The sequence below is a fragment of the Miniopterus natalensis genome, chromosome 4 (genome assembly GCF_054644295.1).
Source record: "Miniopterus natalensis isolate mMinNat1 chromosome 4, mMinNat1.hap1, whole genome shotgun sequence".
Lineage (NCBI taxonomy): Eukaryota > Metazoa > Chordata > Mammalia > Chiroptera > Miniopteridae > Miniopterus > Miniopterus natalensis.
This window is the reverse complement of record NC_142084.1, coordinates 43,031,014-43,056,727: the sequence shown is the minus strand read 5'-3', so window position 1 is coordinate 43,056,727 and position 25,714 is coordinate 43,031,014. Positions and strand designations below refer to the sequence as shown.

Sequence of the window (25,714 nt, the reverse complement as noted above, 5' to 3'; positions counted from 1 at the left end):
AAAAATAGGAGGACTTTTCCCTAATTTATATTTCACGTATCAAACTATTTTTAAAGAGTTGTAGCAACTTATGATCTATATTTTATTTCATTACTGTAAAATGAATGTGTTAATTATTAGCCTCTTGGCGTAGTAAGATGTTGTTGCTTTTTAGTTGGTCTTTGAATTTTATAATAAATCCAATAAAATAGGATCACCTTACTCAGGAGAGGTAAACTTACCAATTTACAATCCCTGAACAAAATTTTCAAATCAGCATGGTACAGTAGAAAAACCATTGGACTTTAAAAAGCAAGAGACCTTGGCTTTAATTCTGTCCTTGCCACTGACTAGCTGTGAGACCAGGGACTGGAAAAGTTATTGCTTTTAAATTTTTAAAGTGATTTTTTTTAATTAAAAAACTTTAAATGAATATTTTAAATATTTATAAAGTGGAAAATACATTATCAGTAAACTTATTATTACCAACTATCTGAGTCGTTTTTGTTTTGCCATGCTGGTTTGTTATAGTCACTTCCCTTTATTTTTCTTTAATATTTAAAACAATCCCAAACATCATGTTGATTCGCCCCTAAAAAACTCATAAATTCATGTAAAAAAAGGTATTTTCATACATATTATAATCACTGTTTTTACACCTAATAATATTAATAATATAGTTCCATCATGACATCTAATACTCAGCTCAGATTCATCTTTATTTAAAAGATGTATTTTTCTAATTTTTTCTAATTAAGATCTAAGCAAAACCAATTTATCGCTTTTGGTTATGCCTCTTATGTCCTTACTAATGTCAAATAGTTTCCCCCTATTTCCCTTTGTTTTCTTTGTTGAAGAAATCTGGTTGGTGGTTCTGTGGAAGATTACATATTTTGGTACTCTGGCTGTGGCTTCTTGGTGATGTCATTTAATGGTTTCTCTGTGTATTTTCTGATGACTAGAAATTAGACTTAAAAGTTTAATTAGATGCAATACTTCATATTACATCATGCCTAGAATCACATTTTCCAATTGTCTAAATTTTAGTGAAATTTACCCTCGTTTTCAAGTAGTTATAACCATTTGTAAGGATTGAATTTTATTACTTTTATTTTTTTAAATTTGTCTTCCAGAAACCAAGGAAAAGTTACTTTAAAAACATTTATTTTACAATTATATGTGAGTTCATTGAACACTTTTTATAAATCTAAGATTCATTATGGGGTCCTTGTGATCTTAGTTTTCTTATATCGTAAAACATTGTTCTGTTTTATCATTACTTATCAATTATTCCTAACTATACTGAGGACTAAAATAATAAGAAAATAGGAATACCGAAATTGCCCCTGGAGTAATGGTGCAGTAGGAAAACAAAGGAAAATGAATCATTCTTGGATCACCGTGTTTTCTTTTTTATCCTTACCCGAGGATATTTTTTCCATGCTTTTCAGGGGGGGGGGGTGGGCAGGGAGAAGCATCGGTGTGAGAGACACATCGATTAGTTGCTTCTGACACTAGCCTCGACCAGGGCCGGGGATGGAGCCTGCATCCGAGGTACGTGCCCGTGGCTGGAATCGAGCCCGGGACCCTTCAGTCCGAGGGCTGACACTCTAACCACTGAGCAAAACCAGCTGGGGCCACCCTCGGTTTTCTTAAGGATGTTGCCCAAAGTGTTGCATCGTATTTTAAGATAATAGAAGTTTATTTTTCCAGTGGGAGCAAAAATTGGTGTTTGTGGAGGAGAAAGATGTGTTAGATGATAGAGTGGTTTGTGACCTTACGGGCCACCGTGCGCCTGTACAGTTTATCTCCTGAAACGAAACTTCATGGGGCACAATTAAGAAAATGGTCTGAAATGGTTCTTTGGTGAAGAGCGATAATGAAAAATAAAGTTGAGGAATATTAGTGTAAAAGAAGCCTGTGAATACTGTCTTTGTGGTCTTAACCTTAGCTGTCATAGAATATAGTTAAGAATTCAGAATTTTCATATTGTGCTCATAATGGTAAGGTGAAAACAATTGACAGAAGGAAACATACAATCAGACCATCTGAGGATGAATTTAAAGAGACAGTGCAGCACTCATAAATTTTATACAAACTCAAGAATGCAATAGTGCATGTACACATCTGTAGACAAAAAGGAAATTGGTTTTTTCAGCAGGTCATTCAATAGGAAGGAATTCATTCTACAACGTTTATATGATGTTTTATGACAAGAACTGGAACATTTCATTTTACTAAAAAGGCATGTGACAGTATTCTTCCATTGTTTGTGATCATTTTGCACCACAATTTAATTGCTACACAATTCAGTTTAGTTTCTAGGAGAAGGAAAACTAAAGGCAAGTAGGTGCATACATGAAGAGAACTGGAAGGAAAAAGTCATGTAGAAACGAAGTTCAGTGGATTCATCATTCTAAATGGTGTCTGTAAGTGTAAGGAAGAAAATACTTTGTAATTCTTAAGCAAAGGCGGCTGGCCTCTCTTCATCAAAATTTGGAATGATCCAGCTTTTCCACAGTAATGCACGTGATGACATAAGTTCAAGCAAGAGGACCAGAATTAATGCCAAGCTAGAGCCTATTAGAAGTTTATTTAGAATTTGGAATAAGTATTTACAAGACAGGTATCGTGTTTACAGATTCACGGGGAACGATAGTTATATCCAAAGGGCATTGCTTATTCAGGACAAATGCCTTCAAAACCAGGAAAGTATGGAATAAGAATTTGAGTTTATTGTGCTTAATTCTTATTAAATTCTTATTAAAACTTCTAATAATGTTTATCACCATCTCTTTCTGTAAATTATTTAAGGTGACTTAAAATATATATATATTTCTAAAAAGGCTTGTTTTATTCCAGATAATAAATGGTCATGACTGTTTTTCATGGAATAATTGAGAGTTTAGATAGATAAGTGGGTTCAGATATTGCTAGCTTAATATCTGGCAAGTCATTTAATATTTCTGAGTTTATAGTAAGGAAAAACAGTGATAATAAAGGTGAAACTAATGGTCTCTGGTAAAGAAATTGTAGTGGTCTTTGGTCATGAAACTCCAGAAGAGTGTAATAAAACTCTGGACTTATTAGCAGTTTGGGTTTGTCTTTTTTTGAAGAGACTAAAATTTTATATTTTTGAAAAACCAACTGAAAATAAAACCAACCAAACCGAATTTAACTATTATTCTGAGAGCCTTTTAGGGAGGTCAGATTATGGGCCTCTTCAGATCTCTGAGCCTATAGTAACTTGCTCTCTTTCTACTAATTGGGACAATAATAGGATGTGTGTATATAAAATGAAAATTGATGCTCCTGCAATAACTTATAGCTTGACTGCAAATGTTGTTTTACGGTCTTCCTTTAGATAAGTCTTAGAGTCTGATTGTAAATCTGAAGACAGATTCACTGGTTTATAACTCATTTATTGCTTTTTCATGTATGCAACCAGTGTCACCTAGAGGCAAAAATTTAGGTCAAAAATAGAGATGTGATTAAGTTGTGTAATCATACACGGTCCTTTATTAGGATTATCTCCTGTTTATCCACTTCCAAGGTTGTGTATTTGTGTTTGCAGTGTCATTGCCTTTTTAGGCAGGAAACTTAATATTATAATTCTTAATATAAGGTATCTTTTGTCTTCTGGTGCTCTTTCTTACTTAAAGAAAGAGCATACTATATCCACCCTTGCCCCACTCCCCATCCTTTACAAAAATATAAAACCTTACTCCAGAAAACCCATGAATTATTTAATCAAGCTATGAAATGTTATTTGACATTTTATGATCAACTCACTGAGCAGCGCATTTACTTGTTGCCGAATCTTCACATCCATCTTTGTAGCATCAATCATCTTGTGTTTTGCTAACCTTTATTATTATTGAGAAATAAAACTGAAATGTATAATTATTTTAAAGTATATAAGTATTGAACTATTCTATGATATTTTGTAAAGAGGACATAAGATCACCTATAAATCTTTCCAACTTGGGATGGCCAAGACCATTTTTGTCACAATTGTTCATTATCTGAGTACATAGAAAAGGCTGAACCAGATCAGGCCCCAAATACTTTGCTATAAAAGGAAAATCGATAGGAGTTCTGGGGACACTAGAATAGAACAATAAGGAATAATGACCTAGTTGTAGAAAGATCTGAATTTACTTACTGGGTAGTGGCTTTCGAAATTGGAATATATGGAACTTCCTGTAGTTGGTTACATTTTATGAAAAGTGACAAGGTTTCAGACCAGCAGAGGGCTACACAAGCAATGAGAGGTGCAGCATTGCTGTGCCCTTTCTTTTAGCCTTGGCATTAGAGTGAGGAGATACGCTCATCTTAGCTCTGTGGAAACCACAACTTAATTAGTGACCTGCTGCTTAATGAAACAATGAGACATTAAGAAAACATGGTTCTAACTTTTCTAAAAAATGAAGGGGGTGAACAACCTGTTTAACTCGAATCTCTCTGTAAGGCTGAAGAATTGCCAGCATGTGCCATCTGTAGTATGAGGCATCATGACTAAAAGAGGGCAGAAGAAAAAACTAGAACAAGGAGATAAGGAAGATGGGGTAGGGTGCCTGCAAGAGCTTTAATGTGGAGAAAAGAAGAAGGTAATTCTGTAAAGTGTATAAGGGCCACCAGGAATTATTTTAGTAGTCACACCCTGGAACCTAAACTTGTGTTTGTCTAGAAAAATATAGAATAAAAATGATAATTTTCCTGATTATTAGTAATGTAATTTAGTGCTTTTAATTATTGGCATTGCTTTTTAAAGATACTGTTATAAAATGTTTTTTGAATGAACTACTTTCAATTTTATTGGTAATCAAAACTAAATAATTCTTTAGATAATTGTACAGCAGTTCCTTCCTGAGATATTCTTGGTGAGCCCAAATTAAACATGAAAGAGAAAATGTAAATGAATTTATTTATAAGAAATCAAGAATATATAACAGACAGCGGCTTGCACTTCTGTTAAGGTTTAGTGTGAGGTCACAGGTCAAGGTACTAATAAGAGTGTTTGGGATGTCTGCTGCCATGAAACAAAATGGAAACTTGATTGATAGCTAGAGGGTTGAAGGGAGAGAGTGTGGTGGAGAAAGCAAAGGTCAGGGAGCCATTTCCCTTCTCTGCATGTATAACAATCACCTCTCTCCAAAACAAAATGTAGATGATATTGATCAATATGGCATATGTTGTGCACATTTCTATGAGTATTGTGAAATGTCATTATATATGAAGTTGTAATAAGTGTTTTAGTAGTTGGAAAGCTGAAATGAAATAGTTTATAAAAAATTGTGATAGATTTGATGCCAAGTTTAAAGTAATTACAGAGTACTTTATTTACTCATGATCAAATGTGTACGTTTTTGGTTCTTAGCAAGATAAATTTTATTTTAAAACCCAATTTGGGCAAAGTTGTATAACAAATAAATCCCTCATATTTGTTTTTTACTTTGTAATTTTTTTTAAAATTCTCTTTAAAATAGGTCTGGTTTGCATGAAGTCTAGTAGTTCAGTTGTGGAGTTGGTTATGCTACTGTGTTCACAGGTGAGTGACAAGAATAATGTTGAATTAAAAGTGAATTCTCACATGAATTATTTTGCAAGGAATTTATAATTGTTTTATTAGAAATTTTCGCTATAATAGAATTTTGAGTTTGCAGTTTTAAAACAATGTTATTTGTATTGCAAAAGGATTACGCGTTGTCTTTGATACTAGTTGATAATTTTGAAGTTAGAGCTGAGATAAACTGGATAGTTGAAATAGAAACAGCTTTTTAGGGTCCCATTAAAAATGTTCAGATCAAATGGTCTTGAGATAGCTAAATTTTTCGCTGTATGTATTAAGGTTATAGAAACAGATTTATTTCTGTACCTTATGGAGTGCCACTCTTGACTCTCCTGGGAATAATGGGTTTACTTCCCTTTTGTGCAGAGGTTATAAAATGAGTGATAAATAATTTTGAATTCTTGTCATTGCTAATTATTTTTGACATGAAGAGTAGATTTGGGAAAACATCAACAAAATATGGCAGCCATCATGAGATGTAGTAAATAAATTCCTAAGAGCAAAATTACTTTCAATGTTTAGAAACCTTATACCTTACGTGGTAAATTTTAATGATTTTTTTTTTAAACTTATGTAGAAACTATGTATTCTGTGATGTTTTCTTTTCTTGTTTTGCAATTAAATAGATGAATGTTTTTATTGAGAGTTTTCTTTGTAGTCTTTTAAAAATGATATCTTGCTGGTAGTAAATTCCCCTACTTAAAACTTTAAAATAGCCTTTTTTAATAGGAAGGGTATTGGTCTAGAGGTCAAGGGTTCTGACCCATTTCAAAACCTTTGACCTTCATTTACAACTCTCATGGTTTACTTGCCTGACGAATAAGGATAATGCAAAATTAATGTTTCTTTGCATCGATTTATTCATTTTAGTGTCTATATTGCCAAATTTATTTAGACTGTGCTGATGGACATTTCATGAATACAAATTAAAGAATCATAGGTGCGAAAAATCAATACTATGCATTGTCAATAAAATGCAATAAGAACAATTACTTCTAGAGATTACACTTAATGGATTTTTATAATGAACTTGTGAGGAGTAGTTATATTTCTAGTGGGCTTATTATTCTTGGATTTAGTAAGATTCATGTTTTTATAATTTAATCACCTTTTTAAGAAAACTCCATTTCTTTAAAAGCTGCCTGGATAAAATTTCCCATTAAGTAATCTCAATTGAAATAATTGCATGATTATTTCTTGGATGGAAATTACCATATGTCATTCTTATACAGACATGAAATTACCCTTACTTGTAAGAGGCATTTGATTACAGTTTTGGACGTTTCTTCACAGGAGTTATGAGTTTATTGTTTACAGTGATATAATTGTTTCAATAGGTGAATTTTGATCATGAAGTTTCACTTTCTACTGTAGAAGAATTGAATATGTTCTTGATACAGGAGAGCTATTTCAGATAGAGTATATTACATAGTTGAATGCAGAAGCTGAAAAGATAAAGAATGACATGTTTTAATATACCTATTTGTCATGTATGTCACAGTGCTGTTTAATATTAATCCAATCAGGTGGAATATGAAGCTCACTTAGTAGAGTAACTTGCAAAAGTCAGATAGTCTCAAGGTTTTTGTTTGAATAAAATACATTATTGGTTATTTGAAGTCCTTCACATTTTTTATGAGTCCTTCAAAAGTTCCATGGCATTTCTGTAAGATGTAGCACAGTGTGAAAAACGATGTGAAAAATGAAGCCAGAATTAGCTCCAGATGTGTACAGATTGTTCCAGGTGATAATTACATTTTTCACTTTGAATTTTCCTAATTCAAAGAGGTCAGATTGGCAATCACAAAAGTGATTTATTTTGTTAAGAAGTGGACTATCTTTTCCCACATGAAAGCTTAAGAGATATGAAATTGAATTTGAAGTCGACATTTTGCAGATACTGGGTGGGGATGCCTTGAGTTTGATTGATAATTTTTTTTAGTCTGAGATAGGGTGGGAAGTGAAAAGCTAGCATCCTGCTAAAATTTTAATTAATTTTTTAAGAGGAGATGGAGAGGATTGAGTGCCAAAGATCGAAAGATCAGGTCAAAAACTCTTTTTTAATCACATAAATAATGGGATATGCTTATGAACTTAACATCTGCAAATTTGATTTAAAACTTTACAAATTAGTTGGTGTTAATTTCATGAAATCAGCCATCTTCTGATTATTTTTCTTGAATTCATTCGAAATTTATTTTTTTTGCATTCCTTTTAACAAGGTGCTAAAAATTACCCACATTTTATTACGAAAGAGAGTGCAGAGTCTGAATTTAAGAAATGATGAAATGATCACATTTGGTTTGCTGTCATTAAGACCAAATAGGTCACTATATATTTTCTTAAAGCTTCAACTAAGGATTATATTTTTCAATATCCACTCATTCATTAATAGATTGATTGGAAATCATTTCATATTTTATTCCATTTAAGTTTTAACATTGTTTAAGCAAAATGTTATTATTTAGATTTGAAAAGCTTTCTTAAAATACTCAGTATTATATTTTTGAGTTAAGATATATGTATTTAAGGCTTATTAAATTAGACTTATTCATGTATTGAATTCCATATAAAATAGTTCAAGAACTACTTAAGCTCCAGCACATGATTTATATCTTCTTTAAAATAAGACTGTATACATTCTTTAGGAAACTGTATACTCTCTGATGCAGAGAAAAAAATTGAACAAGTTCTCAGTTATATTTCTGATTCCATTTTTCACAAGCATGTAACTTATTTGTACCTGGTATTTGTTGTGCATGTGTGTAAACTTCATAGAACTGTATATGAATTTAAAGAAAATGTTAAATAGTTCAAGTAATATTACTCTAGTGTCGTGTAAAGTGTTTGTATCTTGCTCATTTGACATTAATATCATTTTTGAAAGAATTGACATTGCATTCAAGGCCACTTTATAAAAGCGTTGCGTTGCTCATCCTAATTCAGTCTGACATACATTCCAATAACACTACCTCCCTTCTTGGGTTTAAAGCTAAATTTATGACTGTGCATTGTGAAGTGCATCATTTAAAAATGGTTTCAACCCAAAACATCTAATAAATAAATAATGTGTATGGCTACTCAGTAGTAGACTTTCTAGACTAGAAATCATTCCATCGGATACTCAACAGTCCACTATCGGAGAGGGCTGTCAGATAAATCTTATGGTAGCTGCACTCATGTCCTGTAAATCACATATTATTGTCTGAGCCTTCTGCCAGGTCATCTATTCTTTTCCCATTTATCAGAAATGCATGGAGTATATAGAAAAACTAGAAGTACCATGTAGTCTGGCCTGGCATCCTGTCTGAGTAATTAATCAGCAACAAAAAAGTTAATTTAAAATAGCGAGTTAGTCTGATTTTTCTTTAAAATTTTTTTCATCAAAATATGTAGGTGGTTGTTATGGGAAATATTTTCTTCATGTGAATATAATGATATAAGGTTTGGTCATTTTTGATTCAAGGGTTTCTTTCTATACCTCTGAATTATGAATTTAAAATTATGATATTCATAATAAGAACCAGATACCACTATTCTTATGATTCCTTTGTGTTAGTTTTGTGTTTGAATTTTTTTGAATTGAGTTTAGAACATCTTTATAGAAAATCTTCCTCTCTTCATTCCCCTGTTCCTTCTCCCTTTTGAATTTATCCCTTCTTAATATGTGACATTAATGTTATTGCTTTTGACTTTTTATTTCATGACCTTTCCCTTTGTATAGTTGTGATGAGTATTTTGAGTACAGTAGATAATTTAAACAAACTCAGGTGGGGCGGGAAGCAAACCGGCTCTGTACCGTGGCACAGAGGTGTCCTTCGCAGTTAGGCCCCTCTTACTGTGTGGGCCTCATTTCTTACCACCTTGTTTCATATGTTCTCAAACTATGTTGAACAGATATGTCTTGGTGTATGCTTTTTCTTTCACTAACATCTCCCGCCTTCAAATTTAGTGATTCTAATTGTTGGCTGCTTCTCATCATTGAGAACTCAGCTTAATTATTCTCTTCTCAGGTTATCGTACACGGAGTTGGTATCTTTTTGCTTGTCTTCATTTTAGTGCTCATCGTAGAATATACCACAAATTTTAAGTGTACATGGTCTAGTTCATTATTATTTTTTATCCTCAATCTTTCTCTCTGTACTCTAGGCCCTATGAAGGTAACATAATAGGTTAAGCTATTTCTCTTTGGCCTATTAAACTATACCTAGTACCCAGCACAGTCCTTGTCACATGATGGCTGCCCAGTGAATATGTAATAAATTAATCCTCCAGCTCCCAGCTAAATTGCAATCTCTTCTGGAAAGTTTCGTGGTTTTTTTTTTTTGTAATCCTCACCCGAGGATATTTTTTTCCATTGATTTTTCGGGGGGGGGGGAGGGAGAGAGAAAGAGAAAGAGGAACATTGATGTGAGAGAGACACATCGATTGGTTGCCTCCCACACGCACCCTGACGGGGGCCAGGAGTAAACCTGCAACCCAGGTACATGTCCTTGACGAGGAGTCAGACCCGCGACCCTTCGGTTCGTGGGCTGATGCTCTAACTGTTGAGCCACACCCAACAGGGCTGGAGAGGTTCTTTGACGCCTTTCTTCCCCACAGCTCTAAGCTTAAGTGAGGTATTCACCCAAAGCATTCACTGAGCCATATCATAGTAATTTCATTCTTTATTTAAATTGCCTGTGATTTTTATTTCTCTCCCATTAGACTGGAAGTGTCTTGAAGACAAGCACTGTGTTTTGTTTTCTGTTGTATCTCCAGCATCCAGCATAATTACTATTCAACCAAATATTTATATAATTATATATATTATTATTTTTTATTAACTGTATTGGGGTAACATTGGTTAATAAGATCATATAGGTAGGTTTCAAGTGTACATTTCTATGATACAAGATCTGTATATTGCATTGTGTGCCCACCACCCAAAGTCAAATCATCTTCCATCTAGATATATTTGGGCCCCTTTACCCTTTACTACTCCCCACCCCGTTCTCTGTAGTAACCATTATACTGCTGTCTGTATCTGTGAGTTTCAGTTTTATGTCCCACATATGAATAAAATCATATGGTTCTTAGCTTTTTCTGACTGACTTATTTTGCTTAGCATAATATTCTCAGGGTCCGTCAGTGTTGTCGCAAATGGCAATACTTCATCTTTTCTTCTGGCTGAGTGTATTCCATAGTACATCCATAGTATATATGTACCAGTCCTTATCCAATCATCTATTGAAGGACTTTGGTTGTCTCCATCTCTTGGCCACTATGAACAGTGCTGCAATGAATGTAGGGGTACATATATCTTTGGGAATCTTTTCAAGTTTTTGGGGTAGATATCCAGAAGAGGGATTGCTGGCTCACATGGTAACTCTTAATTTTTTGAGGAACCCACCATACTGTTTTCTGTAGTGGCTGTACCATTTACATTCCACCAGCAGTGAATGAGGGCTCCTTTTTCTCCACAGCCTCTCCAGCGCTTGTTATTACCTGCTTGGGAAGGATAGGCATCAAGTCTTCCTTGAATTTTTGGCAGAATTCACCAGTGAAGCCATCTGATCCTGGACTTTTATTTTTTTGGGAGATTTTTGATGGTTGTTTCAATTTCCTCACTGTGGATCGGTCTATTCAGATTTTCCAGTTCTTCATGATTCAGTCTAGGAAGGTCATCTCTTTCTAGGAACTTATCCATTTCTTCTGGGTTATTGAATTTGGCGGCATGTAGTCTTTCATAGTATTTGAGTGTGATGCTTTGTGTATCTCTGATATTTGTAGTAACTTCTCTTTTGTTTCTGATTTTGGTTATATGAGTCTCTTTTCTTTTTTCCTTGGTGAGCCTAGCCAGGGGTTTGTCAATTTTATTAACCTGTTCAAAGAGCCAGCTCTTTGTTGTATTAATTTTCTATATAGTCTTTTCTTTATTTCATTCTCTCATTTTTATTATTTTCTTTTTTCTGCTGACTTACAGTTGCTTTTGTTCTTTTTTTTTTAAGTTCTTTACAATGTAATGTTAGGTTGTTTATATAATTGTATAAATATTAAGTGAATGGAAGCACTTGTCATAAATCACCGTACTTCGGGCTGTTGCCTTTTGGTCTTTTTCATTATGAAGTACCACCGTACTTTTGTGTATTCTTAAGTGTATATTAAGTGCTCATTTTTATTAATTCCTTTGTTTCGTCATTACTAAATACTGTACTTGTGTTCACTTATTAATAAGGTCATAGTTTTTTTATTTTCCTCTGGCTTAATGATATATACCTCTCTTTATAAAACAACTTTAGAGCAGCATAATTTATATACAACATACATGCGCACATTTTAAGTGTACAGTTTGGTGGATATACACTACTATGTAACCAGCATTTCAATCCAGAAGGTTTCCTGTGCCTCTTTGCAGCCAGTCTCTACCCCTGTCACCTCAAGTGGCCACTGATTTTATTTGTTATCATGGATGAGTTTTACTTATTTGAGAACTTAATATAAATGGAGATTTAATTCTTTTAATTGGGTTGCTTAGGGACTCATTGCTGTATTTAGGGTACACTTCAACATTTTTACTAAAACTCTGTATCCAGCTTTAAGAGAATGCTGTGGTTTTTAAAGAGACAATTGAATTAATCAAACGAAGGATTATCTTTTTGCCAACCACAGAATTGGAATTTGAGTATAAGTTGTTTATTGGAAAGATAAATAAGTCTTCTTAACTTCCATATGCATCTTTTCACCAATCAGGAAATCCTGTAGTATGGATCTGTTACACAGCAGTATATAGAGAGGCCATTAACTATAGTTTTAGAGGTTTTTGTTTTTACTGTCTGTCAAGCTCAGTGCAAATGCTCTCTCACCACAGAGCTTTGTGAGTTTATTTGCCCTGAGTTCTCCTCTCTATGCCTGCTTGTGGTATTCGTTTGTATTTATTGTTTTATTTAGTAGACATGTATCGAATGCTTTTAAGATGAGCCCCTCCTTTTAAGATACTATAGTGAGAGAAATAATTGTAATACAACATAGAATTTTATAAGGACTTTAAGAGAAACCCAAGCTAAGCAGAGGAGCAGGCAGTAGTTATACTGGAGCACAAAAAAATCTATCAGTCCCTATTTAACACTATTTTTTTTCTTTTTAAGAATACATCATTTCAGACTCCCTTGACTTTCAGTCAGAATTTTTTTCCAGGTTCTACCTACTTTAAAAAAAAAAAAAAATCTCCCGAGGACATGATGAAAGAGAGAGAGAAACATCAGTTGGTTGCCTCTGGTGTGCACCCTGACTGGGATCGAACCCGTCACCCAGCTTTGTGCCCTGACCAGAAATCAAACTGGCAGCCTTTAGGTGTATGGGACGACACTCCAACCAACTGAGCCACCCGGTGGGCACCACTCATATTTTTTAATTTCATCAGGATCATAGATACCGAAGTTCCTAAAGCATTGTTTCTACTCTTTCTGGTACCTATAATTTTCCTTGGCTGAATTTATGGTAGCCGTGTGCTTGTTTGCTCAGTTCTCACTACCCAGATTTTCCAGTACAGCCAACTCCAGTGTGTGTATGTGTGATGATAATGGATGTTGTGTGGAAAAAAGCACACAGTGGTAAATAAGTTTGGAAAATGTTGGCTTATATTTAATTAGTTTTCTTTCCTGGAAAGCCCCTCAAAGTCTTTAGTAAATCTGTGTGTGTGTATAAGTATGTATATAATAATGTGTCTTGTTGAATCTGTAGTGGGAATAAAATTAGTATATTTGATCACAGAATCCTTTTTATGCCCATAGTATGTGTGGATCATTTTGTAAAATACAATTTGGGAAGAGTGCTGTTGCATCAGAAGTGAGACAGTGAATAAAGCAGGAAATGCCTTTAGTATTTTAGTGTTTTTTAGTGCTTCTGTTTTCCTCTGCTTCTCCAATCATAGTGATTAAAGAAAATCAACAGATACACAAAATTATTGCCAGCATTTTCTTCATAAAACAGTGATTATTTTTGCTTCATTGAGAAGAAATTATCTCAGTCACTTGTTCTTTCTGCTTTGTAGGTTAATTTGGACATAACTTCCAATTTATATGTCGTTTCTGAAGGGATAGATCTTTAGAACTGATTATAGTAAGAGTTTGTGTTCTTTCCAGAGCAACTTAAGTTTAACCAGATGTGTCGCTGTGTGTGTGTGTGTGTGTGTGTGTGTATACGTGTGTGTATTTTTTGCAGCTCTAACCCTAAGTTAAAGATTAAATTCAAATATTTTGACATCAATGGATTATATAGCTATTTTCTATAATGACTGAGTGAAAATCTCACTATTTTCTTGGTGTGCTAAAAGGAGCTTGCATGGCAACAATTTGCAAAGTGCATTAAATGTTGAAACTTGTACTTTGATGTGTTTGATGTGTTGTAAATAATAATTTTATTTTCTTTGTAACCAGCCTTACCTTTTTTAGTGTAACTAGGACTTTGGGGACAGTTGGCTTCTTTAAGATCAGCTTATATGTAGTATGATCCCACTAGGATCAATATAATTTAATATTTCAACCTTTTCCTAATGTTATCCCTCCTTTTCTTTTGGATGTGTTTATACCTCATCCTTAGAATGTACTTAACAGAGTTAGTGAATGTAAATTGATTGTGTCTGAATTTTGTTATTGCCAGTGCTTAAGACCTTTTTGATTGTGAATAGAAGAGAATCAATGGGGTAGTGATTAACAGGATAAAAAATAGGCTTCTAGTACAATCGCCTAGTTTTGCCTGAGAGCTGCTGAGAATAATGCTTTATCATTAACATGGACAAAGGCTGCAAGTAGGTGTTTTATATTGAAATGCTCAGAATTACCTTAATTTTGTGTACAATAGAAGCAGTTGACCTTATAACAGGGAACTAGATACCTTTGAAGCTTGACAGGAAGTTTATGGAAGTTGGAGAGTGTAATTGATCAATGGGGGGAAACGGGGGATATCTGTAATACTTTCAACAATAAAGAAAAAGAAACCCTAACTAATCATGAAAATCTTAAAATCACTAAACTTTTTTAAGTATCTGAAATCAGTTTAATAACTGTATAGTAATATTGTAAAAATATTTATGGTTTTATTTGATTAAAAATATATGACTGACAACTTGCTTTTATAAGATGGATTCATTTGTCTTTTAAACAACAGCAAAAACATTAAAAACAAAATAAATTAGACTAAAGCACTCTTTAAAAGTAAAATATTTAAGTCAGTGGGTTAGTGAACATCAGTTGGTTTTTATTTGAATCTGAATGCAGACCTTCCAGTGCTAATTTAAAGTGCTTTGTTATAACCAAAGGGAAGCATAATTTAACTTTAGATGCGGGATTTATTCTGTAATACAGGCATCCTTTTGATTCACTAGCACACTAGGATTTAGGAAACACAACCTTTTAAGGGAAATTTTGTGGAACTGGCCATACACCCTGTGGCTTGCAGTCTGGTCAGAAGGATGGTACCATGCTGACTATAGAACTAGATCTTTGAACGGTATTCTCAGGGGTGGTAAATGGGAAACAAAGTAATATCAACTGGCACTTAATTCGCAAGCTCCCTGCTGATTGGGGTATTCAGTGAAATGGAGCTCTTCCTGACAGGAAGTCAGCCTATAGGATGGAGACATCTGAAAGTAAAGTGTGCTTTAATTTAGCACCCTGCCGTTTTACAACTGGTCTCTTAAATTTGGGATTAGAAAGAGAGTTAGCAAAGAGGAGGAATGCATGAATGGGAATATTCCTAGTGTAGCATTTTCCTTTGGTTTTACAGATCCGGGTCTCTTTCTCAGCTACTACAGTGTGGTTTTACTTAGCCCTTTCTTTTTTTTTCTATTACTGAAGTTCAATAGTATTATAGAATGGCTAGGTTAAAAGTGTAAAACTTGCGAATGTTTTTGTTTAATACCAGACTCTGATGATTGTGTGAAGGCTCAGCTGTATTCTCATCCATATATTTTTCATAAGTAGTGTATAACTTAATGGATTTCAGTCATAGAAAGCAGGGTTCTTAGGATCTGGATTTAAATTTTTCTGTTGAATGTGCTTACCCTGTTTGCCCCAGTTGGCCTTCAGAGAAACTAGTTATTTAGTAACTTAGTACCCTGATATGTAGAGTTAATATATAATGGCATAATTTAGGAAGGGACAATTATGTATTAATAACTGTACATATAGTCAATCTATTGTGAATTTTTTAGCCAGGCAGCTCCTTTAAGAGCCATTTTATTATATGAACTTCCAGAAGCGTGTGTGTAGTGTTAACAACATCTAAGGTTCGAACTTTGATTTTGCCTGAATTAAGTACAAGTCAGAACCCTACAGGTATATATTTGTTTTTCTACCAGTAAATTATTCAGATGATGGAGTTGGACACTGTTGCCTCCATGAGTAACAAAAGAAAAAGATGCTTTGGACAGGATTTTAAGAAGTAGCTGAGGCCAGGAAAATGCTATGATGATAGATTTTTGAATCTTAAGAAATGTTTTCCCCTCTACGACTTATTAATAACTCTGTAACCATGGGCAAATTACTTCACTTGCTAGAGTCTCACTTTCTTATTTAGTGAAATGGATGTAATAAAGGTTGTATTGGATAATATATGTAAATATATGTAGAACAGTCTGTAGAGCAAAGTAGGTTATAAATTAAAGTTATTAGATTTTGACTCTGTGTTTTTATAGCACACAAAAGCCTCTCTCTTTATTCAGTATTTTCAGTGTCACTTGCTTTCTTTTTATGAAATTAATTTGATCAGATCTTGGACTTTCAAAATCAGTCCACCATTATTTTCTGCAGTGTCTTTTTCATTATTTTCTATTCTTTTTGCAGTTCTATGCCCAGTCTAGTCCACTTTCATTTTAAGCATAGAATATTAGAGCTAGAAGAGATCTAATAGATTAGCAGTTTTTGCCCTTTTTTATGTGGACAAGGTTAATGGGTAACAGTCACTTTTTCCATAGGTTCCCATAGGTGTGGTTTCACTATTTCCTGGGCTCGCTGTAGTGACAGCTGTTTGGGAAAGTCAGAAAAATGTACCTGAATGCAAGTGAGATTGGTGTTATTGTAACAGTTGTCTTACGGGCCTCTTTTGTATACTTCAGAACTTTTTATTTTTACTACATTACTTTCAACATGTTTTTTGCATTGCCATAGTTGAGAAATACTGTACTTTTATGACAGTTAGTGTAGTTTACTGATTACCAACTGTTTTTGTTGCCAAATGCATCCTTGTCAGTGAAGTTCCAAATAATGATTCTGAACTTCATTCGTTCGTGTCAGAGTGAGGAAGACAGAAAGTGACGAAAGGAAGTCTCATTTGAAAAATCCCTCTGCAGAGACTCACTGATTTTGCTTATTCCTGAATTAGTGAAATGACCGTTTTCCTTTCCATTGATTTTACCTCTTTCACTGCATACTGACAAATTTATTTTCCTAGGACAGTCTCTTTATAGCTCCTTTCCAAAAGGAGCTGTAGTTGACTGTCTTGTCCAATTCAAACTTTTCTTTATTTTCAAGGTCTCTAATAGCTGTTTTAATTTTGTTTATACTTATTTCTATGCTGCCTTGTAAATAGTATTCTGATATTTGACATAAGCCTTATGTACAGCATGCCAGTTTCTGGGTAGTTTACAAAAACACCAAATCCTCTAATCCTGAACCCGTTCTCCACATTCTCTTGATACTTTCCTGTGTACAATGTATGTTACATATAATGAGTGTACAGATGTCTACTAATGTCCTAAATATGGATGCACAATGCGTTCATTTTGATAGTGATTATATATTTTTGAAAGTCTTTATTTGGAAGCTTAAGTTTTTTCATTAGACGTTCAAGTACAATAGCAGTATTGGCTTTTTGGGTCAGTTGGCTTGTCAGGTTATTCTTGTTTTCAGATACTACATATGGGGCACATTTAATTCTGGTTTCTTATTGTTCCATTTTCAGAAGAAAGGTGATCTATTCCTTTACCCTAAGAAGCTTATACATTCACTGGATATTGCAGAGTTGTCTCATACTTATCTCTATTGCAAAGATTCCCTATTGTTTTGAAGCAGTAGTTTAATTTATGAGAACAGCATTCTGTTTGCTACTACTGTAAGCTAAAGAAGAAAATAGGAGGTTTGTAAGTGGCAGTGAGAAAGCAAACTGATGGGGAGAATTCTTTTAAAGAAGCTTTCTATTTTTTTTATCAGTCACTTCATTCTGGACTGCTGCCTTACTTATTTGGACATTTGGCAGTGCTATCATTGCTTTTCTGCTGATTGTTAGGAGTTGCTCTTTGTAATATCCGCTTGTTACTAGTAGTCAGCTGTGCATCTTTCAGTTTCTTGGATCCCAATAGGCTTTATACATAGAAAATTAAATTGAATTTCTGGAACCAAAATTAAAATCAGTCACAACTGAATCAGTCTTAGACCCAGCACTTGGAGCAGAAGTTGACTTTGCTTGCAAATTTTCCAGCTCTAATTTTTAAAAAATGTTTTCATTTCTTTGGAATCTTTAAAATTTTTTTGAACTTGTTAGTAAAGTTCCCTTTTCCTCAGCTTGCTGTTTTCCATTGCTTTACTTTAGTTTCTCTAGTGTGGTAGACTGAAATGTGGCTTCCCCCAAAATATCCATGTCACATAACTGAAACCTATGAATGTTCCTTTATTTGGAAAAAGGGTCTTTGTGTAATTAAGGATTTTTAGATGAGGGGGATACTCCTGAATTATTTGGATGGGCCCTAAAAGTCATCACATGTATCCTTAGAGAGATAGGAGATTAGAGATAGGCACACAGAGAAGGTAGCAGTGTGAAGATGAGCAGAGAGTGATGTGGCCACAAACCAAGGAATGCTGATAGGCACCAGGAGCTGGAAGAGGCAGGGAACAGATTCTCCCCTAGAACCTCCAGGAGCGCAACTCTGCTGGCCCCTTGATTTTTGGTTCAGTGAAACTGACTTTACATTTCTTATCTCCAGAACTGAGAGAGAACAAACTTCTAGTATTTTAAACCACCAAGTTTGTGGCAATTTGTTATAGCGGCACAGGAAACTAATCTTGTGAAGATCTCTGGGTGTTCTTAGTGCAGTTGCTCCTCCCTTCTTCACCTAGCAATGTTAAATTACGGTTTCTTCAGCAAGCATCTGAATGCTTGTTATATGGAAAATTGAATTCGGGTACTGTTGAGAACTCAAAGAAGTAGAGATCCCTACCTTTAAAGTGTTTCACCATAGTTGAGACAAATTCCAGTTTGTGAAATTATTGACCCAGAAAAAAAAGCCAATAAGCTAACATTGCATGTATTTTTAGTGGAGATGAAATAGATAAGAATGAAATACTGCCAGAGAGATGCACTGTTGATTATTTGTTTCATCAGTCCTAATTTACTTGTGCAGCAAAACCAGCTTATCAAGTATTTCATTATATTATTACTGCAGTTATGCTGTAGGTCAGAGAATGGCCTACATGATGATGTTTATCCATAACACGTCTTGGGACTTTTGCATCATACTTAAAGTTGATATCAGTTAATATCTCATTAGATACATTGATAATATTTGAGAGAGTTATGGAAATATTCTGGACTGAAGGGCTTTATCTGGGAAAGTCATTAAGCATAGTAGGGTTGGCTACGGGTTGTGGCTATTGGCAATTATAACATGTTACTGAAGCATGAAGTATATGCATCTTAGATAGTGTATGTTTAAAATCAGAACCAAAGCTTCATAAAAGCTAGATGTAGTGTGAGGTTTGGAAAACTCCAATTCTGAAGATATCATATTTCAGAGCATAACCCTAAAAGATAAATTTAACAAAAATTTTAAAAAGATAACTTATCTGCTCCTATTGAATGCTGAAATGAATATGATGCTATTTTATAGTTATTTTTTTATTTGATGTAAAGCTTTGAACACTGAAATTAAAATCTTACTTTATGATAACATTAAGAATTTACTCAGTGAATACATAGTATCAGTTTACAGTGGTCACTGTTCAGAGTGGAAGACCCCAAATGGTTAAACAGCAGGAGAGTTTTCTGCTTTTAGTTAAAAACTGCTGTTTTCTATATGCCTTATTTACTACATGTTTAATTCTTAATGTTGTGTGCTGTGGGATTGGGCATGCAAAAGTCAGCAGAAAGAGTTCTGGTTTTTACATCTAGAGCTATTACGTGCTGTACAATAATAAAGGCACTATTTTATTGGGTTACTTGTAATTAACTTCAGCACTAGGCATTCATATAAATCATTCGTAATCTGTTTTCTTTAGATTTTTATTCTTTTAAACTGGTTTAACGTACTTGCTTTCTGTTATCTTTTTACGTATGGATTGAGGTTGTAATTGCTTTTTGGAATTAGGCTGTCAGAAACCAACATATATGTGTATTCAAGAAATGATTGAGGCAAGCTAATGAACTTTATATAACATTTTATGGAGATTTGTTACTGAAATAAAAATCCGTAGTGGTATTGTTTTGTTGTGAAGCTTAATAAATAACTGTTCTCTGAAGTTAAAAAGTCTACACATTCAAAAAGTTAAAATGGCAACTATTATTAATTAGAAAATATATACTTTTTAAGTTTTTAAAAATCCTGAGGAAGAAAAAACATGAGATTTCTTTGAACACTTGTCAATTTATTGACATTCTTCTTTTCATTTTAAACATTTGAATCTACATGTATTTTCTTTTTTCTTTTTCTGCTTTTTATTGAATTAATTGGGGTAACACTGGTTAACACAATTATACAGGTTTCAGAATCTACATATATTTTCAGTAATATTGTCTGAAAAATTCCATTCATAGGTTGACTAGTAATTTATATTATTTTGTACTTATAGCATTTTAATGATTTTTATTTAGAAATGGAATAAAAATGAAATAGAGGGAGACCTTTTTGGATACAAAAGAAGCATCTAAAAAGAAACACATGTATGTCTGCCTGAGATTAAGTTAACTGTATATATTATTCAGAACTATTAGAAAACAAAACTTTGTCTCTAAAAATACATTCATTTAATAAATGTTTACAGTGATCTGTAGAAAGAATTAGAGTTATATGATAATTTTCATTCTCTCCAGTGATATAAAAATCTTGACTTGATGATGCTTATAAAACGAATGTTAGGTGTGCTGAGGTGGTGGATGGGAGGCATGAAGAAAGCTGTTTGGACTCATGTCCTGAAAGCAGTGCTTTAAAAAATAATTCCGTTGGTAAATACTTTTTATTGTAGCTGAGTGCATCAGATACTTTAAAAATCTTTTAAAAATAATTAGCTGTTTTATATAGTTTTAATGGAAGTCTTTCATGTTTCCTCTCCAGCAGTCTCTAATGAACACTCCTTGTAATTTCAGTGCAGGCTTTGAGATTCCCTAAAGACTTGACTTCAGACCTCAAAGGGCAGCAGTTGCCATATGTCTGGAGAACTGGAGTTGCCAAACAGACTGACCATGTACTAATAGGACACATTTATATAGCTCCCGAATGTGAAGCCCTGATATAAACTTAATGATGATCATCTGTTGAGAGATTGTGGCTGGAAAGGATTACAGCAACTTTTGTCACCTTTTTTGAAATTAAGCTTTCTCTGTTGATTAGTGAGAGATCTTGACAAAATTGATGCTGGTTCGGAAGTTATTCAAAGGATCATTATTGGCTGGAGAATGTTTTTCTTGAAAATGTTTAAAGACATTTTCAAAGACAATTGCAAATATATTAATTTTAATATATGCTTTAACATAATAGCAAGGGGATTATTGTTTGATTATTTCCAAATAATTTAAAGCTGTATTAATAGTAATTACATAATTGATTTCATGGTTATCTGAGTTTTTTTTTTTTAAATTTAATATTTGCATTCTTGATTTTGTAAATCCATTAGTTACTTTCTCAATTTTCAATTCTTTGCACGTAATACACGTTAAACATATTTGTTAAATAAGCAGTTATAAAACTAAACCATTTGCTAATCCAACTTTAATGGAATTTTATTTCTTTTATCCCTTAACTTTGCAGTTATCTGAATCTGTAATTTCATTTATAAACTGAGGCATATTATTTGTACAAATAAAATGTACCTTTTAGAAGTATATGTTCAAAAAGTTACTGAAGCCAAAACTTTCCAAAGGGCAGTATTTTATTTTGGTATTTCATGTAATGATTTGTTTTACCCTCTAAGAAGACAATGGAATAAGACCTGCCCTTCGCTATTGTGGTCTGCTCTGTCCTGGTGTGAGGTGACTCAGGTTTGTGTTGGATATGCTGCTGAGAGAGTGCTGACACAAAGTGCAAACACTGTTGAAAAGTTCTTGATAGTTTACTTTGAGCACTTAAGATTACTGTATCTCGAACATGAACAAGTTTTCTCTAGTTTTGACCTTTAGTCCTGTGTATAATATGGTTCCCAGTTTTGCCTTCATACATCCCCTGCATCATTTGAGCGCTCCTGTGCGGCTTCCTCTCCTGGCTCCTAACGGTGTTTCTCTCTTCTATTTAGGTAATAGGAGCTGTAGCCACCAAATCTGATTTCTTTTACAAAGGCAACATCTTTAAGATGTTAATACTTAAAGTATTAATGATATTTTGTTGAAGAGCTCAAGCCTTTACATTTTTATATTTTTTTAATAAGAAAAATTAAATAGTTCAGTACGAGTTTAAGTTTTTGTTACCAAATTATTCTTCATTTCTTTCTTTAAACTATATTTGGATCCTTAAATCAATACTTACAAAAAAGGAGAATATTTTACTGCCAGTAGCAATAAAGTTAATTTCATTTGGTAGGATGTAGAATATTGACTTAAAAAAAAGAAAAATTCTTAATAGGTTATGATACATTTATATTTTTGTAGGTTTGATATCAGTATTTGTGAAAACTGAATGCTTATGCTATTGTTTAGAGATTTTTAGAATAGTTTTGGATAAATACCTATTATCCAGTCAGAAAAATTTGTGTATTTTTATTTTTTGTTCTTCATTTAGAGCATATGATTTTTAATATAAATTTTATGATTTATCAAGGACACATATATTACTTCCCAAATCTAAAAATAGTATAATACTTAAACTGAAAAAACAGTAGTTCCCTGCCTAACTTCTTCTTTTCCAAAGCCTTGATTCTACTTTCTGAAAGGAACCACATTCAGATCTCTTAGTTGTAGGCTTGGCTACTTACCTTATGATATAACAGCTGTTTACTGATTTTTGTATTTTACACATTATCTAATGTGTTTCATGGGTGATGACCATTGACGACTTACATCGTTCTCCCTTTCTGTTTCATACTTCCCTCTTTTTCAGTACAGTCACATCATCATATTTATTTAAAACCATCCTTAGTATTTACATTATTGTGACAATGTAAGTAAGTATTCACGGCAGAACTACAAAATATACCACAACTCACTCACTCCCTCCCTCCCTCCCTCCCTCCCTCCCTCCCTCCCTCCCTCCCTCCCTCCCTCCCTCCCTCCCTCCTCTTGCTTATCTTTTTCTTTCATTCTTTATCCTAGAATTTATAATTTTCTACCTTTTGCTTGTTTAAAATTTTTTACATCCTTCACAGATTTATTCTAAGTTTTCCACTGGACTCCTAGAACTTCTACCAGTGTGATCAGACACAACCTTGTATCTGTTAGTTCAGTAGTGTTTCTTGAAGAAAGTGCCTGCAGCTCTGTTCTCCTGTTTCGTCCTGGATTGGTTCTTCTTTAGGTCTGAAAGCTTTTGTCACCAAGCCAGAATTTTTTCTTCTTCTCTTATGCTTTAATGTCTATCCCCTGCATCCCATAATGGACTTCTTTTTATTTGTATATTTTTTATGTTTTTATTTTATTTGATTGATTTCAGAGAGAGGAAGAGAGAGGGAGAGAGAGAAAAACATCAGTTACGAGAGGGAGTCGCTGATTGGCTGCCCTCTGCATGCCCCCTGCCTGGGATCAAGCCTGCAACCCAGGCATGTGCCCTGACTGGGAATGGGACTGTGCCCTCCTGGTTTATAGGTCGATGCTCAACCACTGAGCCACGCCAGCTGGGCTGGACTTCTTTTTAAATAGTACACTGAACCCTGGCTGGCGTGGCTCAGTGGGTAGAACATCAGCCTGTTCACCAGAGGGTCACGGGTTCGATTCCCAGTCAAAGGCACTTACCTGGGTTGCAGGTCCGATCCACGCCCCGGTTGGGGCTTGTGGGAGGCAGCCAATTGATATGTGTCTGTCCCATCGATGTTTCTCTCTCTTCCTCCCCCTCCCTTCCACTTTCTCTAAAAAGAGCAATGGGAAAATATCCTCACTCCTTGGGTGAGGATTAAAAGAAATAATGATAATAAATAAGAAGCACATGGATTCAACATTTACTGACCACTTAACTATTTATGTGTTTGTCACTGTTCCGGCACTGAGAATATAGTAGAGACTAAAAGGTAAAGGCAGAAAGTCTGGTGGTAAAAAGTGTGCCTTGGGGAAATGAGGGCAGAACAGGAATGGGAGGTGATAGCTGGGTGTCTGTGTTAATTTTGATGAGGCACATTCTCTGTAATTTCTTGAGAAAGAATGCATGAGACGTAGAATTTTTTAGGTTTTGCTTGTGTGATATGTCTTTCATTTAACTTTTATATTTGATTGACAGCTTGTTTGGATATAAGTGTTAGAGGCGGAAAATTATAATCTCTTCAAATGTTTTTCTCCCTGGCAGCTTTTAAGTATTTTTATTATTTTAAAAATTGTTGCTGTTGTTACTGAATTGTGCCTTGGAATGTGTGAATATTTTCAAACTTGTCTCTGGTATTTTATGTAAACCTTTTCAGTGTGAAAAAGCATATACATGTGTTCAGGGAAATTTTCTTGAATTATTTCTGTGGGCATTTCTTCTCTCTCTCTTCGCATTTCTGTTTCTCCTCTGGAAAGTAAACTTGCCGTCTTTCACCATGGTGGGGATGGCCGTGCATTATGGGGAAGCATCTGGGATTCTGTTTTTCATACTGGCTTTTATTCATTTAAACTGTTTTTGTCCCTGCCCCTCAGCCATCCTCATGTGTACTCAGGGTCTTCTGTTCTTGACCTCTCTAGGGCTCTGCAACAAGCATGGGTTTGGTTTGCTTTCTCAAGTTGATGTTTCTCTAGGCTGTAGATAAATGTTTTCCTTCTTTTTTATGCTGTTGTCTCCTCTTTATTATCTTTGTTCTTGGTTTTTGCTGTGTTTAACCTGCAGTCGCTTATTATATTACCCCCCTTTTTTTTAAAGAGTAAAAGTTAGCTTAGTGACTAGCTCAACAGAATAAAAATTGATACTACATTTAGTGTCAACATTTATGGCTTGAATCCCACCTCCAAAATAAAAGATGGCAGATGGAGTACATGTAGTCTATCTTGTCATTCCATGGCCAGATTTTATTTGCTTTAGAGCATAACAATGCTGGGAATTCCTTTTAAAATTTAGGTAAATTCATGTAGTGCATTCAGTACACTAAAATATGTTGTAAGAGATTATTGAATTTATAGAAAATTGTCATTCACTTTAAGGATGTTAGAATTAAATATAAATATAAGTAATATAAATTAATATGTAGCACTTAGTTGGCACCCTTTTCTCTATATTTGTTTGTTGATGGTAGGGGGGAATAGACTTATTTTGTTAATGAAGTTTCTTTTTTCCCTCCCAACCAACAAAACAGACTTTTACCACCAAATACACGTATTTGAAACTTGGTGGAACTTTGTTTATTTAATAATTTTAGTAATATACACTATCTTGTTGTTGTTGTTGTATGACTTAAGAGCATTAGTAAGCTAAGAGTATATTTTAGTAAAAATTGACTAGCCAACAATCATGGCCATAGGAAGTGATGGTCAATTAAATACAGCTGAGAACAAATATGAAATTATTGACTCAGTTGCTGTGTTGTTAGTCCTTCCTCTCCAAAGTGCTGAAATGTGTTTTGAAATTACTTAGTTGCATTAGTGGTTGGATTTGAGGCTTTTAACGTGTTTTTCATCAGTACCTCTGGGAAAAGAATAACCAGGACTTTTAAATGTGCGATGCATTTTGCATCACTATATAATTGTAAATACTGTGATGAAATATTGAAATGATCATGAAAGACGATAACCATTAAGCTTTCTTTCAACTATTAAAACTCACTAAAGGTTATATTGAACTGTGGTTTATAAAATTGTTTAGACTAACGCCTTCTT

At 34.0% G+C, this 25,714-nt stretch overlaps 1 protein-coding gene across 2 annotated transcripts in view; it reads left to right on the top strand.

Moving 5' to 3' along the window:
• Positions 1-25,714, top strand: part of LRBA (LPS responsive beige-like anchor protein) — a 504,104-nt gene that overhangs the window by 138,594 nt on the left and 339,796 nt on the right. For both annotated transcript variants that reach the window (XM_087816509.1, XM_087816508.1), the window contains exon 34: positions 5,469-5,530. In XM_087816509.1, coding sequence (XP_087672635.1) covers positions 5,469-5,530 — 62 coding nt within the window. The remainder of the gene's footprint in view (positions 1-5,468; positions 5,531-25,714) is intronic.